The sequence below is a fragment of the Vanellus vanellus genome (genome assembly GCF_965231255.1).
Source record: "Vanellus vanellus genome assembly, chromosome: 3".
NCBI classification, from domain to species: domain Eukaryota; kingdom Metazoa; phylum Chordata; class Aves; order Charadriiformes; family Charadriidae; genus Vanellus; species Vanellus vanellus.
In genome coordinates this window covers 71,508,534-71,527,365 of record NC_138907.1, presented here as the reverse complement: position 1 = coordinate 71,527,365, position 18,832 = coordinate 71,508,534, and the positions used below count along the sequence as shown (strand labels likewise).

Sequence of the window (18,832 nt, the reverse complement as noted above, 5' to 3'; positions counted from 1 at the left end):
ACCCGGGGCGGCTTTTGGCCCCCGGTCGTTCGGGCGGGGCGCGGGTGTCGGCGGCTTCCGGCAGCCCCGGGGAGGCAACGAAGGGCCGGGGCTTGCACAAGCCATCCCGGGCTCGCCCTTTCGCTCCGCGCCGGGGCTGTCACATGAGCTGAGCCGTCGGTCGGGCACGGCCGACATGGAGCTGCGGGGGGGACGCGCCGCCCGCTTGGCCCTCGGCCTGGCGCTGCTCTGCTCGGCGCTGGAGGCGGCGCCGGCCGGTCCGCAGCCCCGCGCCGCTGGGGGTGAGTCCGCCGGGGCCGGGGCGGGGGGGGCAGGGGTAGGGACAGCGGCTGAGCGGGGCCGCCCCCGCGCAGGGTGACGGCGGGCAGGGGCCCGGCTCGGGCCGGGCCGGCCGTAGAGAATGGGGGGAGGCGGGTGAGGGGCAGCCCGGCCCCGGGCGGCAGCGGCGGTGCCTCCCCGGCGGAGGGAGGCCCAGCAGGGGGGGAGCCGCCCGCCCCTCCGTGCGGCCGGTGTGAGGGCCCGGCGGCGGGAGGGAGGCCCGGGGAATGTGCGCCTCCTATCCCCCCCCCCCCCTTCCCGCGGCGTGGAGTGTTGCAGTATTCCCTGTCCCAACGGGCTTCAACTTTTAGATAAGTAAACACATCAGTACTCGGGGGGGGGGGGGGGGAGTTAAATGGGGTTTGTATTTAGTTAGGCAAGGTAGGCTGGCGCTGCCGAGGGTGGCAGGTGAGCCGAGCCGAGCCGGGCCTTGCCCGGCCTGTGGCGCGGTGTCCCGCGGCACCCACCGTACCCACCTCACCTTTAAAGGCGGGTACTGCGCCCGCAGGTGAGTGCCGCGAAACGGTTCCCGCAGGATTCTCCTCTGTCCCGAACCCGCCGCGGGGTGCAGGCGTTCCTCTGGCTCCCTCCTGCTGGTAGGAGCCACGGCTCTGCAGGGTTGCCAAGGTCCTGAACTTGAAACTCCGCCGGGGCCGGTGGTGTGGCGTGGTGGTGCCCGCTCTGCCACAGAGCGAGCATGGGACCTTGGGAAAAATCGATTTGTATCTGTCCCCGTATCACAACCACTATCCCAGATACATGTGTGCTTTTCCCAAGCGCTTAGAAACTGACAGAAAGAAATTACTCTTGTTTTACATGCAACTTGAAGCCTAATACAAGTTTAATTCATCTTGTTCACCATGTTCGTATACTTCTTGGCTCCCTTCTCCGTGCAGTGCTAAGTAGCAGTGGCTGAGAATGTGTCAGCCTGGAAAGTAGTGAGTAGGTAAGGCTGACACACACCTCTCTCTGGTGAGAAGCCCAGTCTCTTTGCTGCTGTGCCTGCTGGGGAGAAGAGGAGCTTTGAAAGTTTTGCACGCGTGCTGTTTCATGCCTTTCTTTCTAGGCTGTGATCTTTTATAGTAGCTTCCAGCCAGGGAAGGTCTGGAAAAATAATAAAAATGCAACTCCCTTTCTTTTCAGGTGGAGTGGAGAAGTCCTGTCACCTCTACTCTTCAGTTTCCAAATTGCAATTAAGGAAAAGGAGCTGATTTTCCAGTCCTTAACAACCTCCACTGTTTTTTCTGCTGAATAGCTTAAACCTATGCATCTGCTTCTGTTTTTAGTTTTGTTAAGCAGACTACGTAAAGGACTTGTCAGGAATGCAGAGCTTGCCTGCACTTATCAGATGGGCTAATCAACCATTTGTTAAATTTATTCTCCTTTTCAAAACTTGAAAGAGGAATAGCAGTAGACAAACTGGAGCAAACCTGGCATTACCCATGTATATCCAGTTCAAATGCAAATAATGCATTTTCTTTAATTTTTGTTTTCTGAAAATAGGGCAGTTCTGGCATGTATCTGACCTACATTTAGATCCGACTTACCACATTACCCCTGATCGCACCAAAGTTTGTTCTTCTTCCAAAGGAGCCAATGCCTCCGACCCAGGCCCTTTTGGAGACTTTTTGTGTGATTCTCCATATCAGCTTATTTTGTCAGCATTTGCATTCATGAAGGATTCAAAACAGCAGGTTTCATTCATGATTTGGACGGGGTAAGTAAGTGTTCATGTCGCTTTGCAGTTAAAGCTTTTGACCATATAGTGCAGTAATTCACAAGTTTATATTTGCACCAATAGATCGGAGTTTAGTATCTCACAAATGCTACTTTTAAATAGTCCCTTTAGTTTCCAAATGGCTAGTAAGTGGAAGTCTGAGTGAGGATATAAGGCCTGAGGAAGAGATTGTGATTTCTGTAGCAATTTCTGGATGCTGTCGGACTTGTCCATTGGGACGTTTACCACATGACTGTATTAGTGTAAGTTAGTAGAAATGGTGCAGGGAGGGTGGGAAGTGGAAAAAGCAAAAAGAAAGATCAGAGGAATAACTGACTGGAATTAATTATGATGGGAGGTATTGGACTCTGTAGGTCTTGAGGTTATTAAATCTAAAGTGCATCCCTTTTTAGAAGATACCCTTTAACTATATTTTATTTGGTTCTGTAAGAGGTAACTAGAATCTAGTAATACTATAGCTTACGTATTTATTTTTTTTTAAGTGTATAAAGTTACCATTTAGGTTTGGTGCCTGTATGAATTCTAGACCAGGGGCTAGCAGGGGGAGAATAAGTGTCATGGATGCTGTCTCTCTCTTCATTACTATCACTCATAGCTGCATCTGCTTCTAAAGAAAGTGTGGTTTCACAGTCGCTCTTTACAGTATCTTGGATGTGTGTAGCCCCCTGTTGAGTAAAACGTTTACATTTTCTGTGCCAATCTTTCTTATTAGAAAATGGGCGTAATAATACTCTCTCTCACACAGGTGTTACCTGTGAGGCTTTGTGTGCCTTAGCAGTGGGACTGGAGAAAGACGTGTGAAAGGGAGGCATATGAGTACCTCAATAGTACCATGCCCTGGTACTTTCTGGGTATTCATAAAAGATAGCATTAATTTACCCTTCTGCCATAGAAAAATTTTCCTTTCTCCCATCACATAATTTTTTATGGCATACATCAATGGATAATTTATCAAAGACATTAGTATCTTTGAGTGTTTGTGAGAACTAAGTTTGTTTATCAATAGCGGGGTCTTTTTTGCTGGAAAGGTTATATGTGTTATGTCACTTAATTTTGCTGGGGGAAGGGTGTTAAGAAATACGAATATGTAAAGGCAAGTGGTTAATTTATTTCACTTACCTTATTGTACTTAATTTTCAACAGGGTGTTGTTAGAAGGGGAAGAATAAACTTACAAGGTTGTGCAGATGACAGAAGTTATATAACCCAAACTGCACAGTAGCTCAAAATGATGGAGTTGAATTAACTTAATTTCTAAGAAATCTTAGTTATGATAAATGTGAATCATAGGATAAACAGTCTACTTTTTAAAAAATATCCTTTGCAGAGAGCGTTTCACGCAATTCCATGGTTTTAATTAAAGAGTGTGTATACGTACGTGCTGAATGTAGGTGTGTTTGCAGAATTTTTTGCCTTTCCTTATGTTGCTAATAAACCTTTGTTAATAAAGCCTTTTCCTTTTTCAGAGATAGCCCTCCTCATGTTCCTGTAAAAGAACTCTCCACAAAGTTGGTCATTAGCATCATTGGCAATATGAGTTCTACTATTCGTAATTTCTTTCCAGATCTTCAGGTTTTCCCAGCCTTGGGCAATCATGACTATTGGCCACAGGTAAAACAAGTTAGAAATTTGTTTATATATCATATTGAGTGTGTTGCTAACCCCTCAGAAAGCAGGTGTGAAAAATAAGAGTTGAATTTATGTAACTATTATTCTGGAAACATTATTCTACAATTCTCCAACTAGCATTTAAAATTAGAAATAATACCAGTCGAGAACAGAAAGTTCATCTCTCTTTGTGTGTTAAGTTATCCAAGCAAATGTTGATGCCAGGTAAAATCTGTACGTTGCCTGAGGTCATGCAAATTTACTGCTAATTTTTCCTCATGGCTTAGAACCACCATGTCTCATACACACTTTTTTTTTTTCTTGCTGTGTAAGTCATGCATGTGTGTACAATAACTTAATCTAAGAGAAATTACATCCTTAATGTATCTGTGAGCCCATGGTAGGATTCAAAGCCTACTGGAAATATGCCTGCTGACATCACTGGATTTTTTTTTGTCAGAGTAATGGCAGAATTTTTGTAATGTTCCCACAGTTTTCCCACTTATTAAAAATAGGTATTTTTTTCTTTCCTTATTGGACACTTAGAAATATTTGCATTGATAATTTATTGGATATGTGTGTGCCATTGCAGCTGAGGACAGTGTTTTTTTACTTTCAGTGTTCTGTGAATATTGTTCTTGGCATAGCTCAAAAGTAAACAGTTGCTTCATGTGTCCTTTAAAGCATATTGTGGGTTGATCTGGCAGCAAACAGGACTGAGAAGCAAATTCTGTCATTGGATCTGAGGGGATCGGAAGGGATGTGGAGCAGGTCAACTAAAATATTTTGTTTGAAATATCTGATGGGAATTCAGTAACACCCCTTCACACCCCCAAAGACTTTTATTGCAGCTTTCTGTGTTATTCATTAGGCCTATCACGGTGTATCTTCGTGTAGTAGGTGATTGTATCATTGCCTGTATCATTGTTGGAGTTAGTGATTCCCAAATCAGGGAGTAACAGAGGTGCTCAGAGAGGGGAAAGGGAAACGTGAGAGGCAAAGTAAGAGCTAAACATATCTTGGAAATGTGAGTGCACGAACCAAGCTTGTACTTCAATCTCTCGTGTTCTTACTCTGGTATTGCAGCTTCAGGTTGTCATATGCACTGACAGGGGCCAGATTGGTTCACCAGAAACCCCTCGTAAAGTATTTTGATGAATAACACCTTAACTGAAGTCTCAGTCAATGTTTTGTTTTCATTTTGTTTTGTTTTTTAAAAAATCCTAACAGAGAATAGTTGCATTCAGCAGTCTCCTTTGATATAGATGAAAAAAAACCTGTATGCAGTAACCTTGTAGACAAACAATGTAGTCACTTTTCCAACAAATGTGAGTTTTGTTTGTGAAATTAAATCTGAAGACGGAAAAAAGATGGTCAAGAGGGGCAGAGGGGCAGCAAATAGTGTTTTGAAGCAGGCTGCTGATTGGAATAACTGTTGTAGTTCTCTTTGCACAGCACCGCACAGGAGTGTTTCTGTGACGCTGTGCTTTGAAATGGCAGGGTTCACCAATGCGCAGAATTGACATACTTTTCTGTTACCGTTTGAAAAAGACCACGGGATCAGAAATTCCCAACTATGGGGTCATTTCAGGTTGCTGGGTTGTTTTTTTTTGGGTTTTTTTTTTTTTTTGGCTGTTGATGACATTTCTGTTTTTCATATGGACATGCTTGGCAAATGTCCCATAGACTGGAAGCGATGTGGAGCAAGCCACACAGTGCAGGCTGTTCCAGAGCAAGTATGAAAGCTGCGTGCTCACCATGCACTGAGGAATTTTAGTGCTCTTTATTGTGTTCTGACCTGTCCGTCTTAACAATTTAAGAGTCTTGGGTGATTTTTCTTGCAGAGCCTATTAAAAATACTACTCAGGTTAATCAAGCATTGGGGTACCTTTCAGATCATATATTGTGACCTCGGTCTTTCTGCATAGTCTTATTTGTTTCACGTCCTTGCCCTGCTTAAAACAAATTCCCAAACTGCTGTCTAATCCTCAAGTTCACAGAGCGCTGACTGGCCTGGGTCCAAACCACCTTCAGTCCATAACATAGCCTCTTATCTGAGATGAGGTTTTGCTGTGTCTGTTAGTGACTGTTAGCTCTGGCTGAACTGGTATGGCTCAAAGCTTTCTTAATAACTAGTATCTGTGCACTGCAAGCAGCAAACGTCTGAACAGACTTCTGATTGCACTGCTCCTAGACAGAGACTTAGAGCCTAAGCCTTTAATAACGTAGGTTTAGTTTCAAAGATCTCAGAAAGGTCAGATTTTATGTTTAAGAAAACACGCACTGTAATACTGTTCCTATTTTTTGACCTCTGTTTTTTTTCTTCTAGCACCAAGAATCCAAGCAGATATTTTAGGAAAGGCAAGGACAGGCTGGGATCTTCCTGTCAGGGCTAGACGAGAGCATGGCTCTTATCAGGCTGTGGCGCTTGGGCATTGCTTGGCTCAGACTGAAGAGTGCTACAGTCCTAATTAGAGCTGGTGGGGGAAAACATTGACAAAATTTTTCTTTTACGTTTTACTAGAACTACAGGCTATCATGGAATATTTGTGAATTTCACCAGAACATTTCTGAGGCCCGTAGTGGAGTTTTGGAGAGCTGCTATGAACCCCAAGTTGCTTGAAAAATTCACCTTCTATAAAAGAAGCTTATTCCAAGCTTTTCCTCCAAGAGGCTTCATTTTTAGACTTTGAATCTTCAGTTTATATATTTATTAATTTTGCAGAATGTATGGTTTTCTACTCTGCTGTGCTCCTAAGGCTTGAAATAATTCTGGCATTAGTTTACCAATGCATTAACAAGGCCCTGCAGTCAGTTCTAAGACAGGCATTTGTTCCTGATCAGCAATACTGGATATTCAGAAGTTTTTTTTCCTTTCTTGAGTTCCTCCTGGTAATGACTGGGTACACTTGTGTTATGTGAGAGGTCAGGTGGGAAAATTTAGTGACTTTTTTTTTTTTTTGTCTGTGTGTCTGAATGCTAAGACTTAGGCAGGTTCTGCTTTCTCACAGGATCAGCTCCCTGTAACTACCAGTGAAGTTTACAACGCTGTAGCAGATTTCTGGAAACCATGGCTAACTGATGAAGCAATCAATACCTTCAGAAAAGGTAAAATATGCCAGTAATGCATTTTAAAGCTAGGGCTTAGAGAACTAATGTTTCTATAGATTTGTCCTGTTTGTTTAGCTAAGTCTCATAGGATGGATCAACACAATGGATTATGTGTAATGTTTCTCCTGGAAGAAGTTACTTGTCTTTTTGAATAGCAATGCTTATTTTCAGGGTACATTTATTCTCTTCTGATGCAATAATTACTGCTTCTTGTAACATGTGCAGTATTATTGGCTTTGTACCAATGCATGTGAAATATCTTGCTGCCTTCAAGACCTCATAATACTTTTTAGATAAAGGCGTGTGATGCCCAGAAGACTTAAATTTGGTTGTAAAAAAAATTGATGAAATGTTGATTCTGTTTTGGTAATATATGTATCTAAGAGCATATTCATAGGCACATATTTGTTTGAGTTATGATAGTCTTTGTGATTATACTGTTAATTGCATCATATTTGTGTCCAAATTACAAAACTGGGAGAATATTGATATCCTAATTATGATTTATCTTTTTAGCAAAGGACTGAACCCAATTTCTAATCCGCTGAAACATTAGGGGTTTGAAAGTTTAATTTGTGGTTTTGTGTCCTGAATGAGGAGTTCTGGGTAAGAGTGGAAGTAGAAACTCTAGTAGGAAAAATAAAACTAAAAGAGCCAGACCTTAAGATACATTGTTGTAGGTCTGTTGCCACGGCTCCATTGAAGTCCATGAAATTGCACCTTTTGAAGAAGCTCTATATGCCATGAAGAGTTACAGGAACTTGAACTGAAAAACGTGAGCTTTACTTTTCATCGTATTCCAGTCCGAAGTTAAATTACTTTCAAAGTACAAGGCTACTAAACTCAAACAGTTCTTCTTGGAGGAACCTATATATTTGCAGTATTTCAAGAAATGTGGACTTTTTAACAATTACTGCATCTCAACATTGTAGAAGAAAGGTTAAGGGGCACTTCTTGCATGTCAGTTGGATAATTGCATCTGAAAACTGTCAGCTGAACACAAAGACAATTACAGGCAAGAATTCATAAGAAATTCAGTGTCAACTTCTCCTACTAAAGTGTTGCTAAAAACAGATTCCTAAGATGTTCTGTTGTGATAAGTTGATGCGTGGCTTGAATAAACATGCCATATTCTATTTTATTAGGAAGAGTAAGGTTGGGTATGTTGTCAGTGCTGTATTTTCATTCTAAAGTTGTACTTATAAGCTTTTAATTTTTTGGATGATGTTGGTCTTATTTTCACAGGTGGCTTCTACACACAGCTGTTTGAGTCCAGTGATAGCTCTCAACCACTCAGGATAATCAGTCTGAACACAAATTTATATTACAGCCCCAACAGTGTAACTGTGAATATCACTGACCCAGCCAACCAGTTTGCCTGGCTGGAGGGAATACTAGAAACCTCTTCACAGAAGAAGGAAAAGGTAGGGACTGTGAACAGAACACATCAACATTATTTGTTTAAACTTTGAAAAGAAAAAAAAAAGAAGTAAGAAATAGAGACAATGAAAATATAAATATGATTCTAGAAGAATATTAATGCTGCCAAAGATACTGCAAAATCAAATTTTCATTTTTTAAATATTTCTTCCTTGAATAGGCACATTATACTACATCAATTAATAAAATAATTGAATGCAGTTTCTCAAATTCTACAGTAAAATGCTTTTTCTTTCCTAGTATGTAAAATACTGTAGCAGCCAGGATGAGAATACTTAATACTTTCACTTTTGTTTATAACTCTTTTTACTCATAGCCTTCAATTTTAAAATGTGCAGCCTTGGCCTGAGACAAAAGCTAGCATATTTATTTTATATTTTTATGTAATTACAAGTATCAAAAATAGAAATTAGAAAGGAGTTTGTCAATGACAAAACTTAGCCAAGCTACAGCAATTGCTATGATTTGAGTGTTATAATAAATCATCGTATAATACTCAGGTTTTCAAGTGAGGTTATAAATTGTAGTCTCGTGTTTGATTGGTGCGGGGATTGGATCATCATCTGACCAGAAAAGGTGTTTAATTTGAAACATATTTACATTTTGCTATGGTGGTGTAATTTTAAAAATATTGTATTACAGTCAAGAGAAGGGAGAGATTTGCCTTCCTCATAAAACCCTGCAGCGTATCAGTTGGTGTGTGCAGTTGGAACCAAGTCTCAACCTCAGACAGAGGGGGGTTTAACCAGTTTTTGCAAGTTTCTGGTGACTCTCTGACCATGCAGGCTATATAATATTCTAACATAAGTTTTTCTTACTATCCCCTGAGATGCCAAATCATAAGTCTTGCCCTAGTAGCTTATTTTTTTCATTTGAGATAATCGATTTTCCTTTGGCCTAAAATTACACACAGATTTATTGGAACTTCTTTCCCAAGAATATACTGAATTAACTAAAAAAAAAATCTTTTTTTTTTCTGATTATGAATTTAAACATTCTTACTGTTTATATTTTGTATAACAAAACTGACGTGATTTAAAGCTTTCAGAATGCCATTTCTGAGATAGCATCATTATGAAATTGTGGTAACCATTTCTAAGTTACAGCTAAAAGTATAAGTTTCAAATGAAGGTGCTAATTGTGCTTTCTGTATCTAATTCCTTAGGTATATATAATAGGACATGTACCAATAGGATACTTGCCATATGCAAGGAATACTACTGCTATCAGGGAGTATTACAATGAGAGACTGGTAAAGATTTTTCGCAAATACAGTAGTGTTATTGCGGGGCAGTTTTTTGGACATACACATAGAGATAGTATCATGGTCCTCCTGGATGAAGAAGGTAATGATGCTTGTTGAATCCTTCATCTCTTTCTTCTTGATTAAAAGCAAATTAATACTTTCTTGCATGTTCTTACTAGTCAACCTCTGTTGTAAAGAATTGAAAAAGGTAATTGGGAAATACTGCTATTTATCTACAGAACCTTTCAAGGCAGACTCTTTTTTTTTTATTGAAGTCAGAAGAGACTCCCCAAGCTTCCTATTTTTTTTTTTAATGAATGCTTATGCGTAGACAAGAATTTCTAGTCTTTCCTCTCTGCTCATTCAGTGACATGGGCAAATTATACTAGCCAGTTGCTATTGTGTAATGTGTCAAAGGGAATGTTCTCAGGCCAACCAGACATGCTCTGTGTTCTTGTGTTTTCTGCATCATTACTGTGCCTCTCTGCTGAGCTCCCTGCTGCTTCAAAGTTAATTAAGATAAGGGTAAGCAGGAGGCAGGGGAAGGAAAGTCTCTGCCTGTTGCATCTCTTAGATCAGCTAATTTCCCTTCAAGAAAAGCACCCAGGTTTGAAAGTTTTGCTTATTGCTTTGTAATCCCTTATTTTTAAGCATGGGCATGGCTGTATGGAGAACTCTAACATCTCTAACAGAAGATCTCTAACAAGTAACTGGTTAAATATTTGAGTCTGTACCATAGAATAGTTGAGAGGTCCATTTGCTTTGATTTATGTAAAATACCCAAATATTAATTGGCTCTTTACTTATGTTTTATATGAACTCATAAAAGCAATGCTCAAAATGCTGACTGGGGTAACAGTATTCTAAATAATTTACCTTTTGACATGGCATTATCATGGGATTAATTTAAACAGTGAAATTGCATGTAGCTATATACACGTTTTTTTTATCTGTACAGTTTTAGGCTGCCTTCCATTCATGTCATTTTCCTCTTGACAAAATTCCAGAGAATTCAAGATATATGTAATACTGTAGCCAACATCAGTGTACTGAGTTCAATTTTACCTTCTCCAGAAGAATCTAATTTCCAAGCTTTCAAAGCTTCTGCTTTTATCTGGAGACTGACCTTGTGATTTCACTGCTGTGATATTGTCAGGCAAAGGAACAGTTAGGGCTTCTTTTTTATTCCACAGAGAACCTCTCAATGTACTTACCTGCATATTCTGTCTAATTAAAATCTGCATACATCCTCATCTTTCAGTTGCTGTAAAGATTGGTGTTCACATACTAGGTGCTGAGCTAGTCTAGATGCATGAAGTCAGGGTCAGATGGTAATACCTGAGTGTTTCTAATAAGCTCATGAATGCATAAAGCAAAAGACATGTAAAGCAACATGTAAAATATAGCATGGAGACAGCAACTAAAAGTTTTGAATATTTCTTCGTAGAAATATGCAAAATACAGAGACCTTACATATAGGCAAGACTATTTTGCACAGGTAGTTGAATTGGGGGGAAGCCTCTAGTATGGACAAACTTAACTGGTATGCACTGAGATCTGTACTGTGGTATTCTACACAGATTTTGGTCTATCTGGTGGAAGTAGAGAAGGAGTTCACAGTTCTGTAGTTAATCTAGGGGAAAAAAAATGCTAACGTATCTAAGCCAGTTACTCTGGTTCTTGCTGTGTTGGTTCTCTAAAAGAACATTTGCTTGAGAAATAAATGATTGAAAGGAAACTGTTTCCTCGCTTCCCCTCTTCTTGCAGAAAACCCAGTAAATTCCTTGTTTGTGGCACCTGCTGTAACCCCAGTAAAGAATGTATGGCAAATGGAGTCCAATAACCCTGGTGTCAGATTGTATCAATATGATCTTCTTGATTATAGCTTGCTGGTAAGTAAAGATTTTAAAGCATTGTTTAAGACCTTAAATATAGCATCATTAAAAATTACAGTGAGATGTCAGCCTTTGTAGTATTATGGCTATTGGTGGAACTTTGGTGCTTACTCATTATTTTTCTTCCTGGGCAAAGGAAATGAAATCTGAAAGAGAACTTGGTCAGTCTTTCTGTGCCTGCAGGACTACCCAGTACTTCCTGTTCTCTATGGAATATTCTTACGATGTAGAATCAAAGACAGTCAGAAATTTTCTGGGCAGAATTCTAAAACTGTTTGCAGGGATCTCTGCAACAGTGAAAAAGGTTCACCTAAATCCTGGATTTGTTTACATACCAATGTGGTTTGCTGGTGGTAGCCTGAGCTTTGGGATGCAGTCCATGAAATGATTCTGAAGGGTGTAGAGGAGCAGATAAAGAAAAGCACTTTTAACCATGTAATGTCTTTTGTAATCACGCACTTTCCTACATAGAATGTATACATTTAATGGGAAATTATAGATAAATTTAGAAGGAAAAAAGTAGAACACTTCTGTAGTCTCATGTGATTTTTGGAGATAAAGTGAATCCTGTATAATTATTTTTGGCTCTGAATAACTTTGATATTCTCTCTGTAATTCAGGGTAAAATCTTGACCTCGCTGAGTTCAGTGACAATGCATCCTGCAGCTTGACTGGGATCGGGGTTTCTCTCTGGAGACCCATGCTAATACAGGCTGCTCCTTTCTTGTGCAGATTTCACTCCTGCATCTCCGTCTCTCCCTTAAGTTCTCCCTGGGCCGTTCTTTTTCTGTCCATTCTGCCCCTCAAGCAGTGCCCTCAGAAAAGAAACTTCTGGTTCTCACCCTTTTGCCCCACTCCTAAAGCAGACATGAGCACAGTGGAGTTTGGTTTACAGTTTGGACAGGAAAGACCTCTAACACTGCCACTGCTGCCTTTTGTGGCTCCTTTTTCTTCTCCTCCCCATCCCCCTACCATTACCGCACTGCAAGTACCGGCTTTGGGTGTAAGCCCAGCTCTTGGGGTGGGACGTGACCTTCTATTCAGTTGTGAATAATGAGGAGTGACAGCTTCCTAATCAATATATCACTGTAGAGACTTAATGAAGCAGGGAAGAAAGCAATACAGCCATGCCTATTTTTTCTTTTTCTTTTCTTTTTTTTTTTTAACTGTAGGATCTTTGGCAGTTTTACTTGGACCTCAGAGATGCCAACAAGAAAAATGAATCGAACTGGAAATTAGAATACATCTTTACTAAAGCTTACGGCATTGAAGACTTGAAGCCAGAAAGCCTATATGAAGTGGCCAAGCAGTTATCAGTGCCACACAGTACACTGTTTGAGCAGTATTACAGTAACTTCATTGTGAGTTATGACAAAACCATTGTCTGTGAAGAGGGGTGTAAGACCTGCCAAATATGCGCAATCCAATATTTGGATTACTCCTCATACACAGATTGTGTCAATCGGGAAGCAACGTGGAGATGAAGTCTCTGTACAATTTATGCTGATACTGACTTTAGCGTGTGATTTAAAGAACCTGCTCGTCCTTTTGCTCAAGCACTGATGGAACCTGACTGGGAGCCTGTGGGACTTCTCTGAGTTTCAGGGGAGCAATCAATCTTCCTAGATCTTCTTGTAAGCAAGAACATCTTCCACGTCTAAATAAAAGTTTATTGGCTATGTCATAATGGCCATATACTTTGCTGTTGTTTCAAGTGTCCTGTACCCTCTGTAACAGCCATCCAAGTATGTGGTATTAGAATTTACTCACTCGGTTCTTTGGAAATCCAAGTCTCTTTCTCAGGGTGTGTAAATGTAGGCAATGCCATTTCAGGCATGGGATTTGCATGGGACAGGTTTCAGCCATCTGCTGTCACAATTTGCAAACTGAAATCTGCAAAACGTGCATTTGCTGAGACTGGAGTGCAGTTATGTTGTTGATGCGATGCCAGTGTTAGGTATCTCCCTGTGCCAAGTTTCCTTTTCCTTTTTGACTCCTTAAATCTGCCTCCGTTTAGGGGCATATTCTAACCACAGCATCAAAGTGACTTAATGGAACACAAACCTCCATCCTGTAAATACTTACTGTGTTTTTTCAGAATGTGTGTGTTTGCTCATCACAAAGAGCTTTTTTCCTATGATAGAGCTATGTATGCCGCTATCAAGAATATTCCTGCTGTGAGATTTTGAAGCAGAACATACATCAGGTTTAAATTGATCAGCATCACTAATTGGACATAGCTTACCCACTCTCTGTGCAGCACAGGGAAACGTGCACTCGACATGGTGTTTCTCAGATTTTTTTTTTCATAGAGCAGTCCAGTACTTAATTTGAAAATCATCACATGTGTGAATTTACAATTGCACAGACCACTTCTTCCTCTTCTTGTGATTAAATGTGTCCACAAGATGATAATATTAAGGCGGCCATTTATCTAGTGTGTATTACCAAGAAGGGCCTTTACCCATTTTTCTGTCACTTCAAGAGCTATGCTTTTGGAACCTTTGGTCAGTATAATACCATACAGACTGGACTCTAGATAATATTATTCCAGAGTTAACTGGAGCTGTAGAAGTGGTATGAGACAAATCCAATTGCTAACTGTTTATTTTCATGAGATTAAAGCCTTTACTGTAGCTGTTGAGGAACTTTCTGGTTTTGTTTCCACCCAAGCTTGAAATATTTAGCAGAATATTTCTGGACAAATTTGCTAAGTCTGTAGTATTCACAACTGTAGATGCCGATACCTCAGATTTGTCATGCATCAGTCATCCACAGAGGAAGTGGTTGGTTTGTTAAATTTGCATTCAGAAACAAATCCTCCAGTGGTACTAATGTTTAGAAATGCCATTAATAATGCACTGTAGGCAGTCCTGTATTTTAAATTCTGTATTTGGAGAGGGAATGTTGGGCACGTAAACTCTTTAGAACTATCTGTTCTGGCTGATTGCAAATGTATCTGGATATGTAAATAACCTGAATTAATGCGGGTTCTGTACAGACTGTGACGAAGTACCGGAAAGTTTCAGTGCTGAAAGCTGATGATTCCCTCTGTGTTGGATGTGTTTCTTGGTTGCATTTCACATGGGTTTGTTCATGAAAAAATGCCTGTTACCAGTATCTGTTCTCCAAGGGCAAGCAAGCAAAGTTGTGGGTGGATAGCATAAGGGGAATTGCAGCTGATAGCTGAGCTTCCTACCAATTTGCCAGATGGGTTTTGTTCAATTCACTCTTGTGCTTTGAACAACTGTCTCTTTTCTCATACTGGTTTGTTTCTGTGGGTTCTGTGACTTCTGCTTGAGCTTAATACCTACAAGACATCCTGGAAACGCTATAAAAATGATCTGGTTGTATTCTTCCATTAAGGACTTCTTTATTGCTAAACTTCAGGGAGAGCTGAACCACATGGCAGATCAGTAGCTGCAGAACTCTGGGAAGAGTGGTGTGCTGATGATGGGTTGTTGGGCATCTTGCTCCCTAGATTTCTTTTTTTGTGTATGTGTGTCAGTAGATGTTACTTAGTGAGCATGAAGAAATAAGTGCCTACAAACGTCTAAATAGCAAGCTATGATCCAGACATACTGTGTTTTAATCTGGTCTTCAGTTGAAGTCAGGGGTTGGATGACATCAGCCAAAGAGGTTGTTTTTGTTTCAGCCAGATGGATGTATCCACCAGGGTTACATTTAGCCAGGGTATGTCCTGTAAGATACACCCTGTTGGCAGGCTAGTGTTCTCTGCTGCTCCTGTGTGTAACTATACTCGCACAAGTGCAAGCCAAGAAAGATGCAGGAGTAAGTTTGACTGCATCATCTTGTCACTCAGACATAAGCCGAGGGGAGAGCTTCCAGGAATGTTACACTGTAAAAAAACATGAGATAAACCACGTGAACAGCTTACATGGCACCTGGGTGTAAGAAGAAATAGAGGACGGCAACGATATTTTTGTTTCAGATTCCTACTTTATTGCTTCATGGATCTAGGAATGTTATAAAGGTAGGTTATCCTTTCCTGACAGAAGCTTTTTTAAGGAATCGTAGAAAATGCCACAGAGGCATGACCTGATAAAGTTGGTGACTTCTGTAGGCCAGATTCCTGTTTCACTTTTCCTATGGTGTTTTGTGGCCCATCTTGAATGGAGGATTAGGGAGAGTATTTGTAAGGCCACGTTTGGCAGAAAGACAAATTACACCACCTAGTGGAGTAAAAAGCTTTTCGTTTATCTACAGTTAGACTTGAGGCATATAGACAAAGAGAGTAATTTCTCAAATATTCTAGGATTTAACTTCTAGTTTTTGAAGGTAGGTATTTTTTGAAGGAAGTACTGCTACTTCTTTGTAGCGGTACTGCCATGTTGTTCACTTTCTCTGGGTATTAAATGGTTGGTGGCTGCTAAAGGCCATGTCACTTGATGGATCCCGAACCCTGCGGTAGGTGCAGGTTTCAGCCCACATCCAGGGAAGAACTGGAGCCTGTGGAAGGGATCCTCAGAGTCCAGCTCAGCTAGCCAGCAGAAAAGTGATGTGACACCAAAGATCTATCCCTAAGCAGGCTGGTGTGTCCTTCCAGTTAGTTTCTGTGCTTTAATTCTCTCCTGGAGTTAACTGTCTGAGCTTATGTCTACATTAACAGCTACTGCAGCCTAATGGCAGTGCCTTCTTTGACAACAGAGTTGGTGCTGAGCAGCTGATGGAATGCTGCACATTTCATTAGCAGTTGGAGGACATTGGATGTACACTTGAAGTGCAGCTGCCAACTGCGGTTGCATCTGAAAGAGCACTTTCCAAGAGCACTCTGCAACATGAATAAAAGCACATTAAGTGGGGATGATCAGTAAACTATTTGTTCAAAGGTGTGCTCCTGACCAAGCTAAAGTGAAGGTGCATCCAGAGGCCAACATTAATTGCTTCAGATTGGGGCACTCAGAAGCGTCTGGATGTGATCTCATCATTTCTATTGTTTTTCACTTGCCAGCCTGAAGAAATTGAAATGACTGGAGGAGATGAGCAGTGAATGAACATACTGTTAGTAGAATTGAAGTGATGAACTTAAGTTGTCTAAAGACAGAAATAGGTAACTAATTACACTTAGTCCCTTGTGGTCCATTTCCTGTGTGGACCAATGATGAGTGCATAGCATCAAGGATAAGTATCTAGTTTAACACTGTCATGTAAGTTCCCTCTGTGGAAATGTGACAACTCACCTTCTTGAAATTACCATCGGTCTAAAAATAAAACCTCTTGGAAGTCCCTCTCATGCCCAGTCAAGAGGAACTATGACAATGTCAATGAAGAAAGGGACTGTAACTGTCTAAACAAGATTAGTTGCTTTCCTTCCTTATTTTCCAAAAGCTGAAGGCTAGCTCTTGCTACCACTGCTACCACTACAGCTTTCAACAAGAAAATATTGCCTTAGATAATTAATCTGTCGGCCCCACCTTTCTTGTTCTGCTGGAGGAACATCCTACCTAGGAATTCTACCAGTTTTGTTATTTGCTGGCCTGCAAAGAAGCCTAGTGTAAAATGAATGTTGTTTTCGTACTGAGTGTGAAATATCACAACTGTAGAAATTCAGAGAAGAAATAACCAAAAATGTTAACCATCTTAATGGTTATGCATAATGCTTATGCTTAATTAGTTTCTGATGGTTGTGGGAATGGCAAAAGCAGTGTGCTTGAATCAATATTGCTGCTAAACACTGTACATCAGTTTCTGTGAAAGTAGGTATCAGGATGGTGGTCACAAGTGGGATGGAACATGCAGTAGGTGGATGACTGAAATCATAACAAGTGAATCGCTTAAAGCCAAAAATGTTGAAAGCAAAACCACTGGAAATGTGGCAAAACCCCAGCCCCAAGCACTTAGTGAAGCAGTGGAAAGAGCATGGATGTGCTAACAGATGTGGCCAAATTAGGGCTTTTCAAGTGTAATTTATGTTGCCTTCAGTGGTAGAGCTATGTTGAACAACTGTCTGGAAAATTTCTTCTGTTATCTGCATTTCTAGCAAGTTGTGATCTGAATCTACCTGTCAAATGTTTTACAGGTAATTATTGAAATATTCCTCCATCGTGTCTTCCAGCTTGCATTGGGTAAGAAGATTGGACACTTAGTTCTTGTACCCTATAAACTCTTTGTTGGATTTTAAAGCAACCACTCAGACATCAAGAGTAATTAAGCTGGAGCAGTTTCAAATGTGGAGCTGGGCAAAAATAGTTTTTCCCACCCTGAAAAGCATCCCGAGATTTCAATATTTCCCACCGGAATAAAACCAAGACCTTTTTCAGGTTTTAGACAGGGAGATATGCAAAGTGAGGATTTGCACCTGAGCCTGCCACCCTCCCCCTCAAGCACTTACTATGCGTCTGTCGTGGTGTTGACTATGCTTTCTCCTTCTGCCCTGGAACTGAACAACTTTCTAAATTAAAATTTTCATTGGAACGGTTACATTTATATAAGAAGTTCTGGTATTGACACAGCATTTTCCACTGAAAACTGTGAAGAAATTCTCAAGAACTTCTCCCGCGTGCTATAAAGTTTGACACCTTGCCTGTCCAACACAGTACATGTCAATGGATACACTGCAGCAGCTTTGTTTGCTCTATATAATCTATGATTTTTGATAGTTCGTGTGGGCCAGGTGATCAGCTGCTAAAAACTGACTTTGGAGCAGTGAAATTAGTGAGGCGATGACTTAATTAATAAAGTAATGAATAATCCTACTTGAGATTCAGGAACAGGTTTTCAAAAATACCTAAAAAATATTTCTGGGTGATACAGTGCACTCCTACCTGGAACTGAACAAGCAGACTCAGGTCGCAGTAGCGGGGGAGCTATATCATTATATGGCTTTTCCTGGAATAATTCTCCCTGTAGCCCAGAGTGACATGGTAACAGTGATCCTGCATCCCCTTCCAAGCTACTCTGGATGTTTGCCTGTATAGCATTGATTTATGGCACGAAAATGCATACTGACAGACTTAAGCGCACAAACCCAAATGAGTTGTGCTCCCAGGTCTTCTGGTTTGATGTTTGTTGACTATAGATGGACAACCCTTAGACAGCGTTTCTAGGGAGGTGGGGCACTCTGCATCTCATGGGTTTTGGAGTTTACAAGATGATTTAGAAATGGCTGAGGCTGCTAAAGGATGGCATTTTCTTCAGGCTCTTGTATAAGCATTGAACCCAAAATCTCCAGCATTCAGTCTAGCAGGATCTTCCTTCAAGTGGAGGTGGTGATAGAAGCCTATAGCTGTGTCGCTCAAAATACATGCAGAAAGACTCTTCTTGCAGATGGGTAGGGTACCTTAAAGCTCTTGCATGCTGCTCTGGCTTTTTTATGCCTTGTAAAATGGGAAGCATCCATTTTTAGACACTTTGAAAAGCCTTCCCTGGCCAACTTCTCATTCCTATTTTGTTGGACATTTCAGGCGGAACTTGTCCCATATATTAGAATATTTTACACCTATGAAAACTGCCATGT

The 18,832-nt window shown here is 40.8% G+C and overlaps 1 protein-coding gene across 1 annotated transcript; it reads left to right on the top strand.

The window, feature by feature from the left end:
* Positions 1-71: 71 nt before the first annotated feature.
* On the top strand, positions 72-13,042 carry SMPDL3A (sphingomyelin phosphodiesterase acid like 3A). Its single transcript, XM_082481174.1, has 8 exons — positions 72-281; positions 1,822-2,035; positions 3,522-3,666; positions 6,675-6,771; positions 8,020-8,198; positions 9,380-9,560; positions 11,228-11,352; positions 12,528-13,042. The coding sequence occupies exons 1-8, from the start codon at positions 176-178 to the stop codon at positions 12,837-12,839; spliced, it is 1,359 nt and encodes a 452-aa protein (XP_082337300.1). The 5' UTR covers positions 72-175; the 3' UTR covers positions 12,840-13,042.
* The last annotated feature ends 5,790 nt before the right edge of the window (positions 13,043-18,832 follow it).